The 21393-nt window shown below is 39.3% G+C and overlaps 1 protein-coding gene across 1 annotated transcript in view; it reads left to right on the forward strand.

The window, feature by feature from the left end:
* The window catches only part of LOC119414228 (ephrin type-B receptor 1), a gene marked incomplete at its 5' end in the record, with an annotated part of 145019 nt that overhangs the window by 26905 nt on the left and 96721 nt on the right, over nucleotides 1-21393 (forward strand). The window contains one exon of the mRNA XM_037681328.1: nucleotides 20486-21167. Coding sequence (XP_037537256.1) covers nucleotides 20486-21167 — 682 coding nt within the window. The remainder of the gene's footprint in view (nucleotides 1-20485; nucleotides 21168-21393) is intronic.

A 21393-nucleotide genomic window follows, 5' to 3' on the forward strand; every position in this document is an offset into this window, starting at 1 on the left:
AATGAATCTGAAATATATGAAAGTTTCATTTTTATCATTACATTATGAAAAATAATGACCTTTATCACAATATGCTAATTTTTTGAGAAGGACCTGTACATTGGCCAACACAAAATGGGTATAGCACAGCCAGTTTAAAATATCCGAACAACAATTTGATGTGGTTGTAATTTAAGTCATCCCCAACACACACTGTGAACACAACATCAGTACTATTGCATACAACTGGACATAATGTCATTTCTATATAAATACAACTCTGACATTTCTTAACATGAGATGATCTTTGTCTAAAACTCCTTTCATTATTATCAATTAGGACTTTAATTATACAGTTATTTGACTTAGTTGTCAATTTAAGGGAACAACTGTTATATTTTGGAGGTTCAAGTTGTTTTTTGTGTGTTTGTGTGTTTTGGGGATTTTACATTACTGCACTATTTTATTTATTTGGGCTAAATTGGTAACAAGTATAATAATAAGTTTAACATTCTTTGGAATGAGTGTGTTTTCTCATTGGATGCCTTTTTTGTTGTTGTTTATTCACATTACTGACATCAATTTATATTTTGGATCATCTTGAAACCATATAATTAAATTTGCCTTGAGTGCATTGGAATGATAAAGTTGGCTTGGTTTGTCCGTATACATATCTAGTGAGACCTACCGAGTTGAGGAATCTCCAGTGTTCCCATCAAAGTCTGTTTGGTTGTGCAAGCCTCCAGGCACACAGAGCCTCTTGTTTCTGTTGAGCACAGTTTTATTTAAGCTCCTGCTGTTGTAAATGTTCAAACCTGCTGTAGGAAGAATACACTCGTAATTATTAATGGTAAAGCTGCGTAGACACAACACCTCGGTGCAGTTGAATTTACGTTTGCAAACTGCAGTACAAAAATGGTATTGTATAGACATATTTAACCCAGATTTGCAATACATCTGACAATATTCATTGGATTTCTGTAACATGAACGTCACACATGAAATATTAGGTCAACATAGTCAATGCAAAGCTTTCACCTATATGAGCAGCAGATGCACTGCTTAGTACATCATGCATGTCTGTGCATTGAATGGTGTGCTTTGTAAAGCTGGCAGTATCATTCCTATCACCTTTGAACAAACATTCAAAAATAAATAAATAAATGCACGCTTGCTCTGTAGATTTTTTCCAACAGTTTGTTGTACATCTCAGTATTTTTTGACTCACTTCTCTGAGTTCCAAAGTGGTGCATTTGTGTTTGTGTGGGTGTGTTTGGTTAAAGTGAAGGTTTATTTTGAAGGACTAGAAGCAGTGTCATTAATTCCAGAGGTGTAAACATCAGGACATCAGGGTCAGTTATGTGAATGTATAACGGAGTGGCAATGTGTGACATGTTAGCATCTGCTACACAGAGTTTGAGCTCCGAGGGTTCAGCAAACAATAGCAATATTCAAAACAATGTGTGTCCTTGCTACATATGTTTCCTACTCTTTTATTTCCATCGCATGCACTGGTATAAGCGTGCTTCACCCTCCCACCGTTTTTACCTAACCTCATAAAACGAGTGCATCCTTTTCTTTTTCACTTTAACTTTCACTCTCTGCCATCTCTTGCCATGATTAATAAAAGATGGAGTCCCAAAATGGAAAATGTCCCCTGACCTTGTCATGCAGTCACATGATCAAACAGACATGAACTCCCATGACATGCACACACAGTAACTCCACAAGAGTGCATCAGCATGCACAAGCAATGAATGTGGTTTTCCTCAACTTTTAGTTGTCGTATTTGTTAAATCCTAATTAAAAAGAGGTATTGCATGAATCCCTACTTAGCATTATTATTTAACCATTATTCCCCCCCCCCCCACCACATTATTTATTTTCAGTTTTGTTGCAACTCTAACTACTTCTGCTTACTTTATCTTATGTTAGCTTTTCACATATCAAATGCTAAACTCATTCCAGAGATGAGTGACCTTGTGTTTTTGCAACAGTTATATATTTTTTTTAAACAATTATCTTTGTTCATAAATGTTTTCCCCACAGAAATGCATTCATATATTTTCAGTTCATTCACAAACATTGTTTCCTTTGAAATCTACTTTTGTCTAGCCTTTCGTACTTTTAGCTTTTAGTTAGCGTTTTGCTTCTTTTAGAATTAACAACTTAGTTAAAGTGTTAGTCAGCAATCACACTGCTTTTTTGTAAAAAAAAAAAAAAAAAAAAAAAAAGTTTTTATCTGACATTTCTTAACAAAATTACAATTAAAAAAATCTGTTAGTTTTGCGTTATAATTTAATTAAACTGTTTGGATGTTTTCATTCAAGCTGTTATTGTAATGAACTGAAATTGAATTGGACTAGCTCTGTTTACATGTACTGAGAAAGATGGATTGGACTATATTAATCAAATGTTTAATAAATTAAATGTTTAATTAAATTAAACTATTAAATGATTTAAAAAAATTGCACACAAAAAAAAAACAACTAAAACATGATATGCAGTGAAGAGAAGTGACCTAATAGTCCTTATACATACAATAACAATTATTATTATATATATTTTTGATGTGTGTGTTACTTTTTTCAAGTTGAACCTAAGATACTAACCTTGTTTCTGTTTCACTGTTAGGCAACAGAGTACAAATGGAAATTTCCCTCTTACGTCTGTCAGTTCTAATTCAAAACATGGTAAAAAGTAAAAAGGAAATCAGATTACTGAAAAATTCGATGTAAGCTGTTGTGCGTTTTAGTTCTTCTTTTGTTGGGCTTATATCGTGTGATCTAATATAATGCTTGATTTTTCACTATAATCTTGTTTTCCTCTGTGTGGGATGTAAACACAGACACTGTGCCAAGGAGGCTGTTAAAAGACACGTTAAGGTGATGCAACAAGATATTTCTAGGGGGAGATTTATGCTGGTAGGAAAGAAGCATGAGCAGAAGAGCATAGCCCTTATTTGTTATATATATATATATAGTTTTTTTTTTTCCAACTGCAGCAAGATTTCTCAATATTTCTATAACAAACTGAAACGTACACTTTTATGAAAGTTTAATTTAAATACCTTTTGAAAGCCAAGGCAGACATATGAACAACACAGTGTTAATTTTAGGGTTCCTTTATTTATTTACTTGTTTATTTCATAATTTTAACCGGTCTAAATAAAATCTGAATCATAAGCACAAGGAATAGTTCACGTGAGAAGGGTTCGATGATGTTAGCTGAGAAATGGTTATAACATGGGAGATTGTGAGAAGGAAGTGGGGAGTATAAAACAGAAGTGTGAGTGTGAACTGAAAGTGGCTGCAGGATGAGAAAAGGGTGCTGAGGAAGGATTAGAAGAAGCTCCAATGACGGAGGGTGAGGAGATCAACTGGGTTTATACAAAAACATAAAAGCAGCTATAGCCTTGCAACATACTGTGACTCTGTGGTGGAAAGCTCCAGTTAACTCATCTGACTCTGGGAGGTCACAGAGTTGAGGTGAGGGCAATGGAGGCAAAAGGTTTAGGGGCCTGTGTGGTCAGGGGCTGGCAGTGTCTGTGGTGCCACAAGCTGTGCCTTTAAGCTGGAAGAAATCAAGCATGTTAGGCTGTAAAGAGCTTGGAAGATGGAAGGTGGGGGATGTGGCGAGTCTGAGGATAAATGCTATGAGAGCTTAAATATGCATGAATCACAATCTCTTCACCAATATGACAAGGGACATTTGCAAAATAAATTAGCTACTGTGAAAAGTATTGGATTTTAAGACAAAAAGGCACAATAATCTAAGACGTAGTACTATTAAATGAAGATACCAGTATTTGACCCAATGTTTGCAGTTAACCAAAGTTTTAGACAAAGTAAGCAACCAATATGGACCATCTCCATCTGGCTGCAACCTCTGAAAACCAACCACAGGGCCCCGTAAATCCATAGAACATTGTCAGTAAAACTTAAAATGAGAAAACACATTGTATTATGATTGTCCTACAAACGCACTGCCATTTTACATAATGTCAGCAACGAATGACAGCTTTGTTTAAATGGAACTGAAAAAGGCCTCGAGGTGTTGCCTTCCAGCGACAGGTTCAGAAGGTCAGACGCTGTAATGGCTCAAGCAGTCTGTAGAATGCTTTAAAAGATAATCTTTGAATTTAAATGTATTTTTGACAAGAAGCCTCCAGGTATAACAGGAAAATGAAGAAACCTGTTTTGAAGTGATCGTCCAGATTACTTTCACAAAACTGTTGTCCACTGATTATTTATGGGCCTTAGCCACATGCTGTCATAAGCTTGCAAAATGTAAACCATTTTTTTAAATGAAATATTGACTTTATGACATTTGGCAGATAACATAAGCCCCAGTTTCCCTTTCATTAACCAGTGTGTGTCTCATTTACTTGATCTGCTTCATCATGACTGTTTGGTGGGGACAAAAAGGACAAGTGATGCATCTAATTTTATTTATTTAACCATCATATTTTATAAACATGTGTTTGGCATTAGTAATCAACAGAACAGCTTGAAAACCGGTGGAAAATGTAAGGCGTCTGGTGTGAGATGGAAGCAGAACCACCATGAGGACATTTTTGGCAGACGATTTAGTGAAAGCAAAATTAAGACAGAAGAGATCAACTCTGACTTGTTTATATTCTCCTCCATTTTCACATGTGGGCATATATTCAAGGGGGTCAGGGACGTTGTCAATTTGCACCTGCACAGGAGAGGTGCCTTTAGTGGAGACACATACTGTAGCTGACCATACTGTGCATTTATCCCCTTCTGCATTTTGTGCTGCAGCAGAGCTCATGTGGACTTTGACTGGACAGGTGTCACTCTGCAGTTGCATGCTGCTAAAGAGCACATGCAGATCCATAACGGCCATCTTACCATCTGCTGGCCAAACTCAATACATCTCAATTATTCATACCACAAAAGACAGATGCGCAGGGGCTCTGATGGCCAGCAAGGAACACAGACGGAATAATGTAAAGTGGGAAAAATAAAGATGGATCAAACGGCAAAATACACAGGAAGACGGAGCTGATTGATTGTAGATAGTGTGTGTCAGAGAGAGATGGGTGGAAAACAGAAATGTAATATCACATTTTAATCATGGATCTTTATCTTTCTAGCTAAAATGATCAAAATCAAGCATCTGACTTGCAGTTCAAGCTATTAAAAATTCAAACCGCTGCCTAGGATAATTTTGTATTGGAAATGCAATAATGGGAGGAGTTCAACTCCAGAGTCTTCTGTTTATGCAAATAAGTTGTTACATGTTAACTTAAAATAACTGATTAATGTTTTGCAAAGAGTTAAACAGGGTATACAAGAAAACACTTTCTGACCAATTTATGTAAGCAAGTTTTTGTACAGAAAATGTGATTTTGACACTAATTCATTCATCAGACAAGCAGAGGCTCAAAGGGTGTAAGAAACACCAGAGGTAAGGAAGTGAGTAAAATGAAAATATAAAGGAAGGTGAGAGGGAAGAACGGACTGATTGAATGTAGATAAGTTTCAGAGAGAAATATATAAAAACAAGTCATAGAATGTGCATGAGGAAGTTGGAGCGCGGGATGGAGGTGAACTCTGAACTCGTAAGACTCGAGCTGAACTAGAATGAGAGAGATGACAGTGAGTCATGCTGGCCCTGATGGAGAAGGCTGGGTATGAAGGGTGCTTCAGTACGTGCACACAGTCCCATATAGTGGTGCACACTAAACATTTATACATGTAAACCTCTATGAAAACTTCTCACTTGTGTATAAGTTCAATACCCAGACATACAACATCCTACAAAAATCCTACAAAGAACTCTTGAAAGCTTGAAAAATGCATTACACTGAGAGAAAAAAAAAATGTCCAGATGCTTTTCTTCAAAATACACATATCAAATTGGTAGACCAGTGGGAGACCTGTTTCATTTTGCTTTCCAGATATGTGAGTGTGAATCGGGAGTGTAGCCAGACAGCTAAATTTGATCTGAACTCGTACTCAGACACATCTGCTCAGCGTGATGATCACAATGTTATGACAACAAATCACTGGTGCTGATTTTCCTCTGCATGGTTCAGCTCAACTCAACTCTTCTTGCATTCCTTTTGGTTCTTTATTGGAGAATGGTCTGAAAAAGGAACTCATTATCAGCAGGTGAATAAGCCACGTATCTGGGGCAGTGCTGAACTCCTCATTTTATCTGTCAACTGATTTTGCCTGAATTTATGAAAACAACAGTCATGGGAATTTCCATGTGGTTGGGTTCAAGCTTTTGGTCAACGCAGAAAGTAACATTTTCCTGCTTTATTCTTCTCCAAAAAGTGCTCATTAATGTGTTATTTTAAAGCATAAAAAGATATGTGTAGGGATGCACGATATTATCGGTATGGTATCGCTATCGGCCGATATTAGTGTTAAAGTTCAATATCGGACATGGCCATTCCATAATAAAAACTCACCAATATAAAAGGCACTGTTTTTGCATGACAGCCCAGTGACAAGGATGCCTGCAGCGACAGCACAACGTGATGACATCACATGTGCCTACCTGATCTCACAGCGGAGAGGAAAATTCAAAATCTAAAAAAGTTAAATCTGGTCCTCTGGACATTCAAAAAAACAATACAAAGCAAAACAACAAAAAAATGTAGAAACATTTCGTCTCTCATCTGAGAGACTTCCTCAGTCTGAGGTGCTGTATTCAGCTCAGTCTCTTAAATAGCACCTTCTCAGAGTGGATCAACCAGTTTTGCTGCTGACAACCAAAACCAGCTGATCACATGCTCAAGAAGGACCATCAGCCTAACAATGGATCATTAGCACCCTGATGGCTGTTTACTGTTCACAGAGGGCTGAGTGATACTAGCAATCACAGCATTGTAAGAGGGGGACAGTTGAACCCGGAGGCCTCCACCCCTGTTTAATGATGGAAGATTTCTTTTCACAAAGATGGCCTCCTTTACTCCTCTCTCAAACCATCGTTCCTCTCTATCCAGGATGTGCACATCTTCATCCCTGAAAGAGTGACCGCTGGCCTGGAGATGAGTGTAGACCGCAGAGTCCTGGCCTGATGATGTTGATCTTCTGTGCTGGGCCATCCTTTTGGCCAGTGGCTGTTTAGTTTCCCCAATGTAAGACTGATCACAGCCCTCCTGACACTGAACAGCATACACAACATTACTCTGTTTGTGCCGGGGGACTGGATCTTTGGGATGAACCAGTCTTTGCCGTAATGTATTTTGGGGTTTAAAAGCCACTGGGACGTTGTGTTTAGAAAATAAACGTCTCAGTTTCTCTGATACTCCCTCAACATATGGAATGACCACTGGTCTGGGTCTGGGTTCCTCCTTTTCACCTGTTGGCTGACTGGAGTCCTGTTAGGGTTTCTTCTCTGCTTTCAGGAAGGTCCAGTTAGGATATCCACATTGCTCTAGAGCCTGTCTTGTGTGGGATTTCTCCTTCTGCCTGGCTCCTGAGCTAGTGGGGACGCTGTCTGCTCTGTGATACAGAGTCCTGATGACTCCTAACTTGTGCTCCAAAGGGTGATGGGAGTCAAACTGCAAATACTGGTCTGTGTGGGTGGGTTTGCGGTACACCTCAGTTTGCAAATGTCCTCTATCAAAGACTGAGACCTCACAGTCCAAGAAAGCCAACTTGCCATTTTTTTCATCTTCTCTTGTGAACTTGATGTATTTATCCACAGAGTTGATGTGGTCAATAAAATGTTGGACTTCCTGAGATTTACTTTTAACCCAGGTGTCATCAACATACCTGAACCAATGACTTGGTGGTGTCCCTGAAAAGGACGTCAAGGCTCTCTTTTCTACCTCCTCCATGTACAGGTTGGCAACAATAGGAGAAACTGGAGACCCCATAGCACACCCATGTTTCTGCCTATAATATTGCTCCCCATATGTGAAGTAGGTTGACTGCAGGCACAGTTTCAAGAATTGACACAGTTGTTCTGTGGAAAGCGTGGTCCTGCTGCTCAGAGTGGTGTCTGATTTTAATTTTAAACTGACCACCTCTACTGCGTCATCAACAGGAATGCACGTAAAGAGTGATGTGACATCAAAAGAGACCATTGTTTCATCAGTCTCCATGATGACATCCCTCACCTTGTCCACAAAGTCCATGGTGTTCTGTATGTGGTGTTCTGAGCTGCCAACTAAAGGGATGAGTACAGATGCAGGATATTTGGAAACATTGTAAGAGACAGAGTTAATCATGCTAACAATTGGTCTTAAAGGTACACCTTGTTTGTGGATTTTAGGTAAACCATACAGACTAGGTGTGGCCTCCCCTGAAAAAAATTCAAAATGTTGGCGGTGTGGAAGGTTTTTTCGTTGGTGAAGATGTCGGATTCCAAAGATTTTTGGACTACATTGAGCCTCACTACATCGTCCCCAGTCTGAGATATTTTTCCAAACTAACTTTACCCGAGTTACAAGCTATCGTTTCTGACATCACTTAGAAGCTAATAGCTGATAGCACATGGGTGAGTTTTACCACAGACATTTGGATGTCTTGTTAGCCCCATTAGCATGATTAGTCTTACGGCACAATGGATAGACAAAAACTTTGACCTTAAAAAGGCTGTCCTTCATGCACAAAAGTGCAGAGGATCCCACACTGCAGCTATAGGAACCTGGAACAAGCCTTCACAAGTGAGACAGCATTGCAGGTGACTAATGCTAATAAATAACATTTAACACTTTTCATTTAATATAAGTTAAAGTGCTATGCATGTCATATGGCTGTTACTGAATATATGTCACCAGCTCTTACAGCTGTTACACATTTTTGTAGCAAATAAGCCTAAATAAGAGGGCTATGTTCTGATAAAGGAAAATATATAAAATATCGGTATCTAGTTACCGGCCAAATATGTTTTTTACATATCGGCATATCGGATATCGGCCAAAAATCCAATATCGTGCATCCCTAGATATGTGTGTTTGTGTGAGCTACATTTAAATAGATGGTGGCTTACATGCAGAAGACAACAGGCATTGCAGTCTTTCTATGTAGAACAAGAGATGGTTTGTGATGGTTGAGTCCAGATGAAATATTTTTTACAAAGAAGCATGAAGTATCCCAACATACTGATGTATCTGATGTGTCACATCCATTTAAAATAGTTTATTTGTTTTTGTTCCACACACCAGTCTTCTATACTGGCAGCAACAGTCTGCATCAATGGTTAAGCTATAGCTATAGGATTAGTTATGTTATCATTGTCATCAACATTGTCAATAGCAACAGAGACAGATAAGTTGCGTCTCTGAAAGTTTTCACCTGCAGAACATAAGTTTATTTGTCTATATATATGTATATGTGTGTATATATATATATATATATATATATATATATATATATATATATATATGTATGTATGTATGTATGTATGTTTCACTAATCAACAGGTCTATTTTAACCTGTTTGATTAAAGCTAGTGTGCAACGGCATTAGTCCAGTTGTGTCATGTTAAATAGAGAGTTATTGTTGAAGGCCCAAGATAGAGATACTATTGAGGCAGTTTCAGGAAAAAGGCAAGATCATTTAAAGAGTAAACGAAGGTGAACCAGAGAAGACAGCTTGGAAAAGAGCACATGATGAACAAGATGTATGACAAGAAACTGAGGAAAACCTAGGTACATTTTGAGTGAGGGACAATTTGTACAGTAAATGAAAGCAGGGGTGCTGATAAGGAATGGGGAATATTAAGAAAAAAAGTATTTGAATAGGGGACAATTGAGGACATCTGGTGGCTATGACAATACAAGAACATAACCAAAAACATTGCCAAATGACCAAAATTACCAAAACTCAGAGCAGAAAGCCATCCATTGATCTATCCAGCCATCCATCTCTCCATCTATCCATTATCTTTACCTGCTCCTTCCTTTTTAGGTCATGGGGGTCACTGGTGCCCATGTCTAGCAGTATCTGTGCGAGAGGTGGGGGACACCCTGGACACGTTTCCAGTCAATCACAGGGACAAATAGAGAGAAACGAGACAAACAACCATTCACTCTCTCACTCACACCTAGGGGCAATTTAGAGTTACCAATCAGGCTAACATGCATGTTTTTGGTCTGTGGGAGAAAACTGGAGTACCTGGAGAAAATCCATGCATGGAGAGAACATACAAACTCCACCCAGAAAGGCCCCTGGCTGGGATTTGATCTGGCCACCTAGAGCCGAAAGCCAAAAATATGAATAATAAATACTCAAAATACAAACCAAAACTATGACACAAAGTAAACCCAATCAACTTCTCCCATCAAGTGTTCTTTATTATTATTACTATTATTAATATTATTTTTATGTAAGTGTGTACAATTAATCTGTTGCATCAAAATCCTGAACTCCCATGTGTGTCTGTGTGTGATAAAAACAAAATATATTAGTGGGTTTGCATTTATATTTATGTTTTGGGGCAATTTTGTGTGTTTGATTTTATCCACATTCCATTTTTTTTTCTTTCTTTTTTTTTTTGGGTCAACACAGCTGCATTTCTGTGTCCTTACCAAAAAAAAAGCAAACCAAGAATAATTATAGTTCATGCTTAATCAGGCTGTTATTACAGTGCACCAATTTATGTTTCTTTATTATTTCTTATGCCTTTTTTTTTTCTTCTTCTTTTTACCGTTTTCCATTTTCCTTTTCAGAATGAAGTGGTATGTGATTGTCGTCTCAATAATTTAGTTCCTTCCCGTAGAATTCCTTCTTTCAATTTGACATGGAAGAATTCTTTTGGATTTGTGAGGAATAAAAAAGGTGGTTCTTCAGGGAGGTGAACAAATAAATAAAAGAACAAAGTGGTAGAACTTGAGCACATGAAGAGAAATGGGTCCATCCCTAATTTGATGTGAATTTGGAGGAGTGTGACAGATCCACTGGAGCGTTGGTGTGCTTCATGTGGGCGGAAGTGTCTGTCCCAGTACCTACAGTAGCTGCCTCTTCAGCAGTACCTCACTGTTGGCAACAATAGCAGTAGATCCTCCCATCTTGTTTGCACACCCAGAATGTTTCCACGTTGTCTTTGTTACTGTTTTCTTTGTTTCAGCTTGTCTTCCTCATAGTGTCTGGCTTGAAGCTTCATCTTCCTTTTAGCTCAACTAAACCAGCATCCCCCGACCCAGTCTCACCCATTCATTTGGTCTTTCTGCCAGCGGTATAAGGTTGACTAAAATCATGCCTTCAACATACAAGTTCAAGTTCACAGAGACATGCACACACACATAAACACAATAACACACACACACTGGGCTTGGTAACCTGTCGCACTCTTATACCTGAATGCCACAATTTGTAGCCTTGACTTATTTAAACTGGACAATAAAATTGTCACTGTCAACACTTTTTTCTTTCTTTTTTTATTATTTTTCTCCTCTCTTCTTATGTTGTCCTGTTCTATTTATATTCATCATATGTATCTCACCTGCTCACATAGAATTTATAATGATAACGTTTCTTATGTCACTTCTTACATCAGTCATTTCTTTGTGAAAACCTTCAGAATATCAATCATGTTCTACTTTCAGACTTAAATGTTTAGTTTCTGTACAAACCATCTGTTGCACCTCACCTCACTACAAGACATATTATGTATTTACATGTTGATGGTAAATTGCTTTGGCTTCTTACTCATTGTAATTTATGTTTGATCCCAAAAGTTGCAGATAGTCAGAAAAAAAAAATATATATATATATATTTTTTTTTTTAAATGTATAATCCAATGTGGCAATACCACTGAATATAACCTTGCTGAGAGAGTCTTTGCTGTGTGGTTTCTTTAGAATGGGGTCAAAAATGGTAAAAACTCTTTTTTTTTATTTTTTATTCCCCTTGTCCTGTCTGGCATTGTGACACTCAGAGTTATTGTCTGAGTGTCAAGGTGATGCCCAACAGATTTACTTTCACAAGCAGAGCATTATGGCTGGCCTTAATGCTCCACTTGGTATATAAATAAAACTATATTAGAATTTGCTTTGGGTTTGTTTCAGATGTAATGGACATAGGGATGAAAAACAAAGAAGATAACACAGCAGAAAAGTGAGAGAAGGGTTAAAAAGTAAAGAAGGAGATAGGAATAGAGGAGAGAGAGAGGGATAAAGAGAACACAAATCAACATCATTGAAGTCTGCCTCTAGACCTGCGGAAAGAAAAAATAAAAAAAATAATACGAGAAACCACAACAACAAACAACGTTTATAATGATACTTATAACATCATTAGAAAGTATTTTATACAGTACATGGTAATACAAGATCGATTTAGTGACCACCACAACCCAACTGAGGGTGTATCTGATAAACACTGACTCTAAGCACCTGTGTGAGCATGCTTGTCACTATAAGGTTTCTCCATAAAAAAAAAAAGTTTAAATAGTGGATGTGGGAAGCCACAGACCCATCCCCACAGGACACGATGGTGACACAGGGAAGACTGGAGCCACAGACACACAGCGGTCCCCGAGCCCGGAGCTCCGGGAGTCCCCCAACAGGGACACCCGCACCCCCCAGGCAGCAAAGCAAAGGGAAGCCACGGGCGATCCCCAGCAACCACAATGCAGAAACCCCAGGAGCTGCAGCGACGAGTCCACAGGCCCCGCCGGCAACCCGTCCCTCCAGAGTAGATCCGGCCATGGACACCGAGCCCCGAGTCCCGAAGTCATACATCCCCCCAACAGAGGCCCGACTGAGCCAGGGCACCCAGGCCCCGGCAGGCAGCCACCAGGGCGGGCCCGCACACACCCCACCACTTAGCCTCAGATGCTGAGAGCCGCCAATGCACCGGCGGCAGGGGGGTCCACCACGGGAGGGAAGTAGACCCACACATTAAATGGGGGACCCAAATTTATCCAAGAGAGGGGACCACCTAAAACCCAACCCAAGACATAAACAAGCAGACAGAGACAACCCTACAGAGCCTCCGTCAGGTCGTCCATGCGCCCCACCCACCTGACAGCGACCTCAAGCCGGCCCCAGGCCGAGGACCAGAGCAGCAGGGAACAAAGCTCATTTTTGAAGAATATGGGTAAATATCTATGGCATTCATCAATAAAATAGTCATAACAAAGAGATTACATATGACCAGAACAGGGATTAGACCTAGAAATATATAAATAATAACGTAAATATTAATTCAACCTTTATTTATACAGATTAGTCTCGTTGAGTCACGGAGACTCATTTACAAGAGAGACCTGTTTTAAACAAAAAACGCAGATGAGGTACACACAGCAATAAAACAATGGCTGTGATAAAAACCGCCACCATCCAACCCAACTCGTTAAATATCTATCGGTACTTGTCTGACTAATTAAATATTCATATTTCCATTTTTATTTTATTTTCAGTAAGCATCTATAGAGACCTGTTTCTGAGGCTTGTGTTAAGTAACTGTTCTTTCAAAGACATTTAAAATAAAGAAAATTGTTGGGTTTTAAATACGGCTGGCTCCAAATTGAAAATACGGAAGTAAATAGTCATTTTATAAAACTTGGATGATGCTAAAATGATAGGATTGCTCAATTTAGTGATGCAGCAAGAATCCCTACAGTGTGCATTACTTTCAGCATTGATCAGTAGCATGGATAATCAGCAGCGCATATCACCAATCAAAGTAGCATTGTAGTGATTATTATTATTATTATTTTTTGCACAGTGATAATCCTAGTGCCACACGTTAATGCTGGAGCACAAGATGCTCTCCGCACACCTGTAGAAGGAGGTGAGGACTGAGCGTCCCAGACCAGCTCGCCTCAGCCGCCTGTGAAAGTTGAGTCTCTGATGTGCTTTCTTGATCAGACTGGTAGTGTTGTTGCCCCAGCTGAGGTTGTCGTTCAGGTGCACGCCCAAGTACTTGTAACTGAGACCACTTCCACCACAGATACTTCTATGTCTGGGGTGGGTGGGGGTGGGGGGTGTTGCTCTGTCTGAAATCCACAACCATCTCCTTCATCTTCTTCACATTGATGTGAAGGTTGTTCTTCCTGCATCAGCTCTTCAGGTGTTCCACCTCCTGCCTGTAGCTGGACTCATCGTTGTTTTCCATGCATCCAACCACCACTGTATCATCTGCAAACTTTACAATATGACAGCCTGGATGGGTAGGTGCTCAGTCATATGTGAGCAGAGGGAACAGAAGGGTGCTCAACACACAGCCCTGAGGGAGCCAGTGGTGAGGGTTATGTTGGAGGAGGAGAAGTTGTGGATTCTCACAGACTGTGGTCTGTTTGCTAAGAAGTCAAGGACCCAGTTGCAAATAGAGGGGCTTAGTCCTGGTTTGAGTAGTTTGTCCATCAGGTTCTGGGGCATCATTATATTGAAGGTAGATGTGAACTCCACAAAAAAATAAAAGTATATGGAGTAGGAGTCCTGCTCCAAGTGGGTGAGAGCAGTGTGGACCACAGAGGAGATGGTGTCCTCTGTTGATCACAATATTAAAAAAGGATGTATAATTTTTTTTTTGTTTATACGCACATTTCCATCATGAAGTCACTCAGTTTTCCAAAAGTGATAAACGGGTTTTGGGGATCACGTATTTTACTGCATCCAGACAAATGGGCAGGACTCTCTCTAGTTGGGCTCAGACAAACTGTGTGACTGTAATTATAGAGTGGCTTGGATCTGGCAGGACCTGGAGTGTTTCAGACATCACCATTTCCTCTCCATCCATCACATTCAGCCAGGCAGAACTAGGTCTCAGATGCCCTGCAAAATAATAATTTCCATGCAACAGCTCTGACAGCAGCATTCATTCAATAACACAGCTGATCAGAAATGATAATAGCAATCATGCCACTGCATATTTTAGAGGCTCCATTCTGGTTATGCGTGTCACTGTGTGTGTATTAATTTACAACAGACTGTAAGTTTATCAAGGAAAGTGAGTCCATTAAGCTGTAACTGATGTACAAAGCAAGTTAGCATTTGCTTTAAATAGCATATCCATTTATTTTGAGACCAACCGAAAATTTGAAATCCAAATATTCTCATTAACAGAGAGATCTGAAGCAACCTTTGAAAATAAAAGAAAGAATAAAAGCTATTTATATTCTAATTACAGTGAGCATAGAGCTTTACAAAAATTGATAGGAGCATCTTTCAGCAAGATGCAGAGTTCAAATCCAATCTCATCTTTTGTATGTCCTCCAGTAATCCGCTGTCCTTCCAAGATCTTGACCTTGTGATTTTTTTAACTGTGGATGCTTTACTTCTTCTTTTTTCTCTTCTTTTAAAAATACAAACAGCTCTTTAAAATGTGATTTTCATACCTAATTATTATAAAGCATTATTTTGGAAAGGTATATTTTTCCCTGCATCAATGCAATTTTAGACTGTTCTTATTGATAAATAGCCTTATTGTTGAAACGTCTTCGTCAACCCTGAAGGATGAAAAACATTCTTGCACAGGGCTCCGCCCACATGTTTTAGGCTTGGCATGATTGATAAAGAGGCAGCTCATTGATGCTCATTGATGGAAGTGCTTTCAAATATACTACGGTACTCATTCATCTCCAGCGCAAAGACTTCACATATCTAAATCATACAAATTGTAGGTACATTTGGGAATACAAAAAAAATCTGTACAGTATATCAATGTCATTCTTTTTAATATGTAATTTTAAAGCTGAATCGTGGCATCAGCAATCATATGTGAATTGAATGAATGAACGGATGCATATTTGCATGAATACATAAGATGAAAAACTGATAAAGCAAATGAAATTGAGAACACTGAGCAAGTGCAGGAATTCAGTATGTTTATATTCATCCTCTTTTTAATCATTTTGCATTTTGGTTTTCTGTAAAAACAAATCTTCCGAGTATAACTTTCACAGGTCATTCAACACACAGTCGCCAATCACACATCCCATATGCTATTGCATTTTTCAAGCTTTTCTTATGGATGTAGAAGTTTTCCAAACTGCTCATCACCCATCAGTATTCAGTTTGCCTGAGCATGTAGCTAAATTAACTGGCGCTGATGGATTTGAAAAGCAGACTGGGAGTGCAACTCCGCTGAGCTTCAGATAGCAGACTGGAGGTTAAAGATCAGCCATGTTGATGCTGCTCTATTCAGTTGGTTCTGTCGAGTGAATTAGCTGAGCTTGAATGATGGGCTAAAAGTTGTCAAGCCTTGTCTTTCTTTCTGTGTGGTTAGGCCCCAAACGGACTAACTTCTAAAGAATGTTTTGTCTGGTTTTAATATTGAAGCTAGCTCTCTAAGACTGTAAGGATTTAGGATACATTACTCATTTAACCTCATTTTTTGCAATAATAAGGCCAGTCCAAGAAAATATAGGGCTCCGTGGATAAAACGTTGATGCTTAGGCAATAAAATAAGATACGTATTACCTTACCTTTGTTTCAGTAACATGTGAAGAACCTCAGTGAGTAATTATATTCTTAAATGGAAACCACAAATTAGTTTTCTTCTTTTTGTGTGTGTGTGTGTATCGAAATAGCAATTAAGGGTCATTAATGGAGTTACTTCTGTGGTGGTTAGCAGATGACCTTTTAAAGAGCCCCAAGGACAATAATGTAATCTATTGACAGTGTATTTGGATGTCATTTATGTATTTCCTTAACAACTTGTTGATAATTGTATTTAACCAGTTATGAAGAGCTAGTATTAAAACATTGTACAAACAGGCCATGATGGAAACTATTGCATTCAAACCAGGGAATGCAAAGAAACAATAAGGTCTGAACTAACTTTGAGTAAAGACTAATTTCTCAAAGGAATGTAAATTGTATGTAAAGCCACTAACACGTGGTGGCAAATGATTGGTGACTAAAATGGTGATTCAAATGACCCATTAGTCCACATCATTTAGCCTGTTTTTGATGTGTGTTGCATCCATGTTCTGAGTGGTCAGTCCTCCCAGCTGTGCTTGGTGTCCTGCTAGTCTCCAGCACAGTGCTGGATGCTTCACTCCTTTCGAAGGTAGACCTTGGCAATCTGAGCTGCTCTGTGTTATTTTAGTCTTCGAGGGCAATGGCAGGAGATCATTGTGATGAATGGTCTTTATGAGGGCAGAGTGGCTTGATGGCAGTGAACTGAGGCTGTGGGAAGGGTAACTCAAGCCTGAATATATCAACTCAAATCTTTCTTTCATTCATCACTGTGTCTCTTCCGTTGCTTCACCCTTTCTTCTCCAGCTCGGCCAGCTATGACTGCTCATTAACACAACATTAGGTGCTCCCTGAATCCATGACTCGTCTGACTCCTTGCTACTTACTTGCTTATAAAAGAAAGCAGCTATAATGACACACACAGTGGCCACATTTGACAATCAGGGGCATGGAAAAAAATGTCTCCCACACATCTGGTAAAAGCAGAGCCATTAGTGTGATGCTAGTAAGTACTTTTGGTTCGGCTCACAAATGAGTGTTGTGTAAAGAGGCCTCTCAGTGTTTGGCAGGTGTTTCATCTGCAAAAACAGTTTGTTTTCAGTGCCAATGTCAGTGATAAATAAAAAAATGTGGTGATGTGTAACATAAAAGTAACAGAGAAGAAGATAACTTCCCAAAATTCAGCACCTGTAATAGTCTCTGTTTTTCAATTATTTATTTTAGTTTATCTTTTAGTTTTGTTTCTCCTTGTGGTTTAGATTTTCTTTCCCTTGTATTTTGGTTCAGCTTCCCGTTTTTCGTTGCCAGTTCTCATTTTCACCCTCAGCCAGACTCACCAGTTATTCATTCAACTTACTCACACCTTTGTAGTTTTCATGACTGCCATGAGGAGATCACTAAGAAATGTCTTTATACCTTATCACCTAAACGTATTAAAAATCCATGCAGCAAATGTGAAAAACACCCATATTTATATACATATACATATACATATAGCACCCATAACTTACTTATCTTGTTTTGCTTGAGTTAATATTGATACAAACCAGCTGGTTTAGAAACTTGTATTTAGGATACAAACAGTAAAAAGGGTTTCGAGCAAGACTTGAATTTGATCTTAGGCTGACCCTGCACATGTATCCTGCTTTATTTTATAACATATCATACAACAACAACAAAAAACGTTCTGGCAATATGCATCTGTGCTTGGGCTCTTAATGCATGGACTAAATATATTCAGTGATGCTCTTGTCCAACGCAATGCACAAATGATTAAACAGGGAATAAATGCAAGGAAACAAAGAATTCCACTATCCTAACGGTGAGTGGTGATGATGCTTTCTCTCTTCGCAGGTCAGGGAGATGTCGCAGAAATACATTTGGTTTAAATAATGTACAAGGGCCAGGAATAAAGTAAGAAAATACAAATGTATTAATGCGACAAGGGTATGTCCCCTGAATTGTGAAGACTGTTATTGCTTTCTAAATACAAATGTTATATGAGTTTTAGTGATGGGAAAATGACAAAGATGCCAAAAAACACAGAAAAATGTCAATACTCACAGTAATCAAATGGTTTGGACCGACACAAGCAGAAATGTTGCACATAGCCTCAAGCTCTCCGCAGTAAAACAAGAGCTAGCAAATCAATATGTTGTCACTAAAGGATCAAATTACAAACACCGCCTTCTCTGGGCATACAGGTGCAAACAGTATATGAATGCAAAACACTGGGAAGATATGACAAAACCATATCTGGGTCAGATTTCTGCTATGTAATCAATGCACCTATAATAGTTTTATTTGTCTTTGACACAATGGTGACAATGAATATCTACTGTGAAAGAAAAAAAGTTCATTATTATAAGGGCCGATGAATTTCCAGACATATTCTGGATGGGCATTATCGGAGATGCCTCAGGCCCCTTTTTGGCATGAAAGATGGTGGTCATTTGGCTAGACGAGAGGCGGTGAGGACCCCCTCCTAGACCGAAGCGGACGGGTGCAGAGGAGCCTAGGGCTGGCTGTATTAATGAACAGGCAGTGCTGAAAGGGACAGGTTCCTGTAATGCTGATGAATGGTCATTACAGAGCAGAGATGGGAGAGGGGAGCAGAAGGAGAAGAGGGAAGAGGGGGAGAAGAGTGGAGTGAAGTGGGCAAAGAGGCAGCAGCAGTGTGGAGGGGAGGCTTTAATTTGCACCTCAGATTTTTGTAAACTCATTTATCATGTCAGCAGTTCCAATGTTCATCATGCATCTTCCCTCTCCACCCTCTACATATCCACACTCCACCCACACCTGCTTGTTTCCCCCCCATGTGTTCCTTACACCAGCTATGTTAATGTCTACATTGAAATTTGATGACTTCCATTTTTCCTGTTTCTCTTGCCTCACATCGTTTTATGGACTTATTGAACAGGATTTTTGAATATCTTTACCATGGTTTGAGGAGTTCTGGGGCTATATGAGGAAAGCCAATAACTCCCCCTTGCTTTATTCAGCCTGATTGAGCAGGTGGGGCGTTAAAGGTCAGAGGAAAGAAGAAGCACCAGAAGATATATGGTCACAAGAAACATGAACTGACTGGTGGCCCACTCCTTTTAGTATAGGTCTGATTAACTTCTCATCCTCTACAGCTGTATAGATCATTGGTGCTAAAGCACATGGGAAAGCAGTTATCCTAACTAAGCTGTTGTAATTATTTAGAGTGTAAATAATAGTGTTATGTTGGGAAGTGGAAGTGACCTAAAAATGAGTTTTAGAATATGTAAACACTTCAACTATAATAATTTAATCTATTGTGGTCTGAAGTGACAGTTGTATTCATATTTCTTGCTGCATTCTGTTTTCTTATGTTAAAGAATATGCATAAACAAAACAAGTCTGCCTTGAAAGGAGAACAATTATTTCAAAGTTTTCTAAATTCAAGCTTCTAGTTTATGGTTCTTTTTATTGTGATTTATACCCACAACACTCAGTGATTCAAGCCAAATGTTAATGGCACATTTTCATCATGGTTTGGCGCACTGTTAATTCCCTAAGGACCTTCGGATGCTCATCCAACTCACTTTCTGGGTCACACCTGCAAGAAATGGCCTGCAGCGTGTTTCAGTTCAGTCTGTACACAAGTGCCTCTCCATCAGATGGGCTCTTGGCTGCCATGTAGTCTGTGTCTTTCTAATTGTAAAGCACTAGAGCATATTCTTAAAATCGTTGCACACAATATTTCTAATGTGCCCAGCAAGATATAGCAGAGATGGCTAAAAGTATTTCAGCTACAGTAATTAATCAGTTATTGCTTATGCAATGGGAATACACTTACTGCAACTGTGAGCATTTCTGGACTAGATGATAAAATGGTGTTTTCCTGTAACTTCAGTAAGGCAGTTGTTTATGCTTTCAAAAAAGGACATGTGTACTCTCAAAGGATAAATAAGCCTCATAGCTCAACAGGCTAATGCCTTTTTGTTAATCCAGGAAGTATACTCGCATTTAATGCATCAGGGAGGATAGTGATATGTGTACAACTCTCTGTGGCTCAGGCAATATTAACAAACTAGCAAAAATGAAATAAAAAAAGCCTTATCATAGATGATTACTAATCAACTGTTCACATTCCTTTCTCTCTCTTTCTTTTTCTGTAGTGGGAGGAAGTAAGTGGCTATGATGAAAATCTCAACACCATCAGGACCTACCAAGTGTGTAATGTCTTCGAGCCCAGTCAAAACAACTGGCTCCTCACCACCTTTATTGACCGCCGTGGAGCACAGCGCATCTATGTGGAGATACGATTCACCGTGCGTGACTGCAGCTCCATACCAAATGTCCCTGGCTCCTGCAAAGAGACATTTAATCTGTATTACTATGAAACTGATGCTGTCATTGCCACCAAAGGTTCAGCCTTCTGGATGGAGGCACCTTACCTCAAGGTGGACACCATTGCTGCAGATGAAAGCTTTTCCCAAGTAGATTTTGGTGGACGTCTAATGAAGGTCAACACAGAGGTGCGCAGCTTCGGTCCACTTTCCAAAAATGGCTTCTACTTGGCCTTTCAGGACTATGGAGCCTGCATGTCTCTGCTGTCAGTCAGGGTGTTCTATAAGAAGTGTCCAAGTGTGGTCCAAAACTTTGCAATCTTTCCAGAGACCATGACCGGGGCTGAGAGCACTTCCCTGGTTATTGCCCGAGGGATCTGCATCCAAAACTCAGAAGAAGTAGATGTCCCTATAAAGCTCTACTGTAATGGAGATGGGGAATGGATGGTTCCTATTGGTAGCTGCACTTGCAAGGCTGGGTTTGAACCTGACAATGGCAACGTGTGTCGAGGTAAGAAATAAACTAGATTTATTTATTGCAAACATTGTACAGAGTATGTGAGTTTATCTCCTCTGCTATCCATGCTTTACTTTTCATTCTTCTCATACTTACTAAGTGAAGTGCTTTCAACTTTGATACTTGATATACAGTACTCCCCCCCCCCCCCCCCCCCCCCGCCCTCCGCACCAGCGTCCGGCCTATTCCCATCCTGTCGTGATGTGACTATACACTGTCG

Source organism: Nematolebias whitei, chromosome 9 (assembly GCF_014905685.2).
Source record: "Nematolebias whitei isolate Nwh7 chromosome 9, NemWhi1, whole genome shotgun sequence".
Taxonomy (NCBI): domain Eukaryota; kingdom Metazoa; phylum Chordata; class Actinopteri; order Cyprinodontiformes; family Rivulidae; genus Nematolebias; species Nematolebias whitei.